We start from the raw sequence: 5918 nt of genomic DNA on the forward strand, positions 1-5918 counted from the left end.
TTATTATTATTATTATTATTATTATTATTATTATTATTATTATTATTATTATTATTATTATTATTATTATTATTATTATTATTATTATTATTATTAATTGTTGTTGTTGTTGTTGTTGTTATTATTGTTGTTGTTATTGTTATTGTTATTGTTATTGTTGTTATTGTTGTTTTTTGTGCTTATTATTATTATTATTATGTTATTATTATTATTATTATTATTATTATTATTATTATTATTATTATTATATTATTATTATTATTATTATTATTATTATTATTATTATTATTATTATTATTATTATTATTATTATTATTATGTTATTATTATTATGTTATTATTATTATTATTATTATTATTATTGTTGTTGTTGTTATTGTTATTGTTATTGTTATTGTTATTATTGTTATTGTTATTGTTGTTATTGTTATTGTTATTTTTATTGTTATTATTATTTTTATTATTGTTATTGTTATTATTATTATTATTATTATTATTATTATTTTTTTTTTTTTTTTTTTGCAAGAAAGGTATTTTCTCATATATTCCAAACAAGGGAGTACATAAGATTTCTTACAAGAGTATATCCCCTAAACTATACAATTACCAAAAAATGTATTAGAATTATAGAGCCTCTATGATGTCTTCATGTAGGATTTGGTGTGACTTGGTAAGGAGGATAAGATCAACACAATGTTGAATCTCCTTGATGAGAAGGGGGGCAGGACGTTCATAACCTTAAAAAATTCTTCTATTTCTTTCATGCCATAGACTGTAAACAGTTGCGGCTAAGCAACAAATGATCTTCTTATTCCTCCAATGCTTACGAGGAGAACGGTTAAGAGACCACAAGAGCAGACTGCGTAGTTGCAGGTTCTGAACATGAAGACCCATCCCAGTAAACAGACCACGCAAAACCTGTTTAGAGTAGCAACAATGGAAAAAGAGATGACGAGAACTTTCAGCCTGGAGCTTACATAAGAAGCATCTATTAGGCAGACAAATACCCCGAGTACTGATAAGATCCAAAGTAGCAAGCTTTCTCTGAACTGCAAGCATAAGGATAATTCTGTGTCTGGGCAAGAGGGAATTGTCCAGCAAAGGTTTGAAGTAATTTTTAGTCTGGTAATGCTGTCTGATAAGATTGTAAGCCTTGAGTAGAGAGAATTTACCCTTGACAACACAACTGTTCAGAGAGGATTTAGCTTGTTGCAGGGTACCAGAAAGAGTGACAAAAGCATCTTTGGTAAGAATGACACCCCTTATACTGTCAGAGAAATAGTCATGGATGGAGAGATCCCAGATGGAGATATCATCTAGGTAGTAATTAGTGACCCATTCCACCCAGATAGAGCCCTGTCTAAGATCCAAAAGCCATAACCATTTGAGCATACAGGCCTGATTCCAAGTAGAGAGGTCAGTGACCTGGAACCCACCTTCAAGCCAAGGAGCACAAATACTTTTCCAGCTCTTGAACACCATTTTTCTACCACCCTTATATCCCCAGAAGAATTGCTTACAAAGGGAGGATATGAGGTTGCAAATGGACTTGGGCAAAAGAAGGCTACCACACCAGAAGTTGCCAATACCAAAAACAATGGAATTCAGGACCTGTAGCTTACCAGCATAAGAGAGTAAGTTGGTGGTACAGCTATGAAGATTCTGAATTTTTTGAATCAGAGGGGCAAACATAGGAGTACTGAGCCTGGAAGGGTGAATAGGGAGACCAAGGTATCTAAAAGGGAAGGCACCCTCAGTAAGACCAATGGCATCCAGGATTTGCTGCTTGATATCAGGATCCACACCCCTAAAGTATGTTTCAGATTTATCAAAATTAATTCTAAGGCCGGACCAGCTAGAGAAGAGTTGAAGTACCTCTGCTGACTTTCTGGATGAAGGGACATCACCCCTAGTGAAAATCATGAGGTCATCAGCAAAGATCAAGTGTGTGAGACCCAACTTAGCACATTTAGGGTGGAAAGAGACATTAGGGTCCCTACACATGACCCTGAGAACACGTGAGAGGATTTCCATGCATAGCACAAAGAGTAAAGGGGAAAGAGGGTCACCCTGTCTAACCCCACTTTTCCCTTTGAAAAAACCATGGTGAGAACCATTTACTTTAAGAGTATACCAGGGGCCAGTAACACATCCCATAATCCATTTAATGAAAGGAGGTGGGAAGTTAAGAGCACCAAGCATATCCTGAATAAAGGGCCACTGAATGGAGTCAAAAGCTTTACTAATATCCACCTTAAGTAAACATCTTGGAGTAAGGAATTTTCTGGAATACCCTTTAATGAGACTCTGAGTGAGCATGACATTACCATGAAGGCTTCTACCAGAGATGAAGGCAGCCTGTTCTTTACCTACAAGCTTGTCCATGACTCCTTGAAGCCTCACAGTCAAGACTTTACTAATGGTTTTATAAATGATGGAACAACAGGAGATGGGTCGAAAGTCCTTGACACTAGAAACAATCCTCTTTTTAGGAATAAGGGTTATGAGAGAGATATTAGCTTGTTTAGGCATGAAGCTGGTCTTGAAATAATCCAGAACAGCCAAACAAAAATCATCAGCAATGATATCCCAGGCAGCTTTGAAAAAACCTGAAGAGAAGCCATCAATACCAGGACTCTTGGAAGAGTGAATAGAAAAAAGAGCAGACTGTATCTCAGTCCTAGAGATGGGAGCAATGAGAGCAGCCTGATCCAGGTCAGATAAGCACTGACCATTAGGTATAAAACAAGGATCAATAGGGTGAATAGCAGAAGAAGAACCCAAAAGCTGTTGATAATAATCAACAAAAGCTTCCCCAACATCATGTAAGCCAATGTGTAAGGAGCCATGAATGTCCTGAATTTCCCCAATATATTGGCTCTGCTGTCTCTCCTTAATTTTTGCAAAGAAAAACTTAGAGCAAGAATCATTATGCTCAATATCATGAACTTTAGCTTTTTGAATAAGAATTTTAGTTTCAGCCTCCTTGAGAGCCCAAAATTCCTGAGAGGCAATCTTCTCCTTAAGAATAAGGTCTTCAGAAAGAGGAGATTGTTGCAAGTCAAGGAAACATTGGTTAAGCTCAGCCTGTTTCAATTTGACTCTGGCACTAATGTTAGAAAAATGAGCTAGATGCAGAGCAGACAAGGACTTCTTTGTGTTCTTAAGTTTTGCCATAAGCCTATGCATAGAATTACCCACTGGAGAAATTTGCCAAGCCTCAGCAACCTTGGATAAGAACTCAGGATGATCAATCCAACAGTTAAGGAACTTAAACTGTTTCTTAGGGAGAGGATCATTAGAGAAGGAAAGAAGGGCAGGGCAGTGATCAGAAATGCCAGGAGGAAGAAACTGAGCAGTAGTTTGAGTAAAAGAGATAAGCCAGTCAGCATTAATCAGGACCCTGTCTAATTTAGAGTAAACCCTGGTGTTGACCTCTTGTTTATTAAAACAGGTAAAATCAATACCTGATCCATGCATATCATCCAGACCACACTCAGATAAGTAGGAGTTAAAGTCAGTCATGTCAGTGAGATCAGGAGGAGTATTACTAATCTTTTCATGAGCATATCTGACAATATTGAAGTCACCCATAACCACCCAAGGACCAGACTGATGGGATTGCTGGATCAGACTATTCCAGAGGGATTGTCTAGCCATAGAACAATTACTACCATAGACAACAGATAAGTGAAAAGATGCGGAGGCAAAGTCTTGAACAAGCGGTGTACTACCTGAGCATGTTCCTGCAGAACAGAAACCTTAGTAGTAGAAGTATCCCAGAGAAGCCAAATCCTCCCATTGTGATGCATATTGTAATTGCAAAAGTTACTGTACTTTTTGAACTTGGATCTTAAAATCCTATGAGATTTATTGAGCTTTACCCTAGTCTCAAGAAGACCCAGGATATCAATTTTATTATGCTGAAGAAAGTTAACCACCTCTAAATGCTTCACCAACTTGTTGAACCCCCTAATATTCCAAGTAGACACAATCATGGAACAATAGAATGGGGGGGATCATCCACTAACTGGCCCTCTTCCAAGGTAGATTGCTCAGAGGTAGAAGCCAAGACACTAAACTTGTTAGGAGAGCAAGGCAACTGAACAGTAGTGTTTTCAGAAGTAAGAACATCATAGCCAGGAGTCACACAGACCATCTGAGCAGTGGAACCCTCTACACAGGGGTCCTGACCTAGCACACTGCATTCTGAGTGCTTTACAGCATCCACAGATGGAGAGACAGGCTGACCAACCAGAGGGGGGGAACCTAGCACAAGGCATTCTGAGTTAGCTCCCTCAAGAAGGACAACTGACTCAACAATCTGAGGAGCTGAGGTACCACCTAGCAAGTGGCATCCTGAGTCAGGGAGCTGTATAGAGGGACCAAGGACAGATGGGTCAGTGGTTGCAGGTTTAGAGACCTGCTTCCCAGATTTCTTCTTTCTACTAGATCCAACAGGAGGATCATGCACACTAGTAACAGAATTAGTATCAGAGGCAATAGCACCAGAGCCAGGAGTCACACTGGTCACCTGGTCAGAGGAAGCCACCACACATGAAACCTGACCTGGCTCATTGCCAGATAACCCAGAGACAGGCAACTTAGAAGGGGGGTCAGTGACAGGTGAGACAGTGGTTACAGGTTTAGAGACCTGTTTCCCAGCATGCTTCTTTTGGCCAATCACCCCAGGAGGTCCATGTGCCTTTTGGGCAATGGTAGTGCTTTTGGGAGCATCAGCCTGGGCAGGTCTATTCCTTTTGCAGTTACTGTCAGTATGTCCAAGCTTGAGACAGGTTTTGCAATAATAAGGAAGCCATTCATAGACAATCCTTTGAGAAGAGTGACCAATGAAAGGAGCATTGATGTCAATATGGTCAGGAAGATCTTTGGAAATGTCCACTTCAACAAGAATTCTAGCAAAGGAGAGCCTAGCTTTGCAAGTAGTGTGAAGATCAGCAAACAAAGGTTTACCAATCTTGCTAGCCATCTTACTGAGAATAGAATCAGTCCACATATAGGGATCTAAATCAGGAAACAAGATCCAGACAGGAACAATGGTTACACATTCCATAATACAAGAGAAATGGGGAGACCATTGCTTAAGCACAAGAGAATTAGAACCAATCTTCCAAGGACCACCCCTAAGAACAGCATTCATGGCTTCCTCAGAGTCAAACTTAAAGCTAAACCATCCTTTTTTAAAGTACTGAACAAGGGGAAGAGGACCAAAATTCCAATGTTTTTGGGTAAACTCAGAGACAGTTTGCTGTGAGGGTTTAGCCCCAAGAACATTGCCCATAAGGGTAAATTTCCACTTAGCAATTTCATCCTGAACCTCATCCAGATGAATATCGATTTCTGAAGAATTGGCACTATCCTCATCAAAGAACAAACTCATACCAATATTCTTACTCTTAGTAACTTCTGCCCAATTTCGACCCATAGGTTTAGGTTTTGGAACAATAGGTGTACGAACACCTGCAACTGGCTGAGTAGAAACAGGACTAGACGATACTGGAGTAATAACAGGAACAGGTGAAGGTACAACAATGGCGACCCCTGTTTTCGGAGAATTGGGTAAAATTGACCCAGACAAAACCTGACCGGAATTGTGAGGATTTGGGACATTCTTAGTTAACGCAACACTAGAGGAAGCCATAGGAGAAGGAAAGACACCAATTAATTCATCATTAAGAATTCTAGGGGAGCGACGACAAGAACGATCAATGGGGGAATTGGGACGAGAAAGTGAGAAATCAGTACCATTAGAATCGGAAACTAGCAGAGAATCAGAAGAAAGACGAGATTTGGGTGGGCGGCCTCTCCCTCGAGCCATGGAGGAGAAGGAAGCAACAATGGCGTCCAAGCTCGTTGAGAGAAAAATCTCTCTAACCGACTAGAGAGAGAAACGGTTC

At 39.4% G+C, this 5918-nt stretch overlaps 1 protein-coding gene across 1 annotated transcript; it reads right to left on the reverse strand.

Annotated features, from left to right (window-relative positions):
• Positions 1-738: 738 nt before the first annotated feature.
• On the reverse strand, positions 739-5839 carry LOC141639225 (uncharacterized). Its single transcript, XM_074448397.1, has 3 exons — positions 4032-5839; positions 3833-3972; positions 739-3746 (listed from the first exon to the last, which is right to left on the reverse strand). The coding sequence occupies exons 1-3, from the start codon at positions 5837-5839 to the stop codon at positions 739-741; spliced, it is 4956 nt and encodes a 1651-aa protein (XP_074304498.1).
• Between the last annotated feature and the right edge of the window lie 79 nt (positions 5840-5918).

The sequence above is a fragment of the Silene latifolia genome, unplaced genomic scaffold (assembly GCF_048544455.1).
Source record: "Silene latifolia isolate original U9 population unplaced genomic scaffold, ASM4854445v1 scaffold_308, whole genome shotgun sequence".
In the NCBI taxonomy this organism is placed as follows: domain Eukaryota; kingdom Viridiplantae; phylum Streptophyta; class Magnoliopsida; order Caryophyllales; family Caryophyllaceae; genus Silene; species Silene latifolia.

Bases quoted from the DNA above. Each gene is read 5' to 3' on its own strand.
- LOC141639225 (XM_074448397.1), bottom strand. From the start codon at position 5,839: ATGGCTCGAGGGAGAGGCCGCCCACCCAAATCTCGTCTTTCTTCTGAT. The intron at 3,973-4,031 runs GTTAGTGGATGA...TTGGAATATTAG, and splicing joins TCTACCTTGGAAGAGGGCCA to GGGGTTCAACAAGTTGGTGA. The intron at 3,747-3,832 runs GTAACTTTTGCA...TCTGTTCTGCAG, and splicing joins ATCCAAGTTCAAAAAGTACA to GAACATGCTCAGGTAGTACA.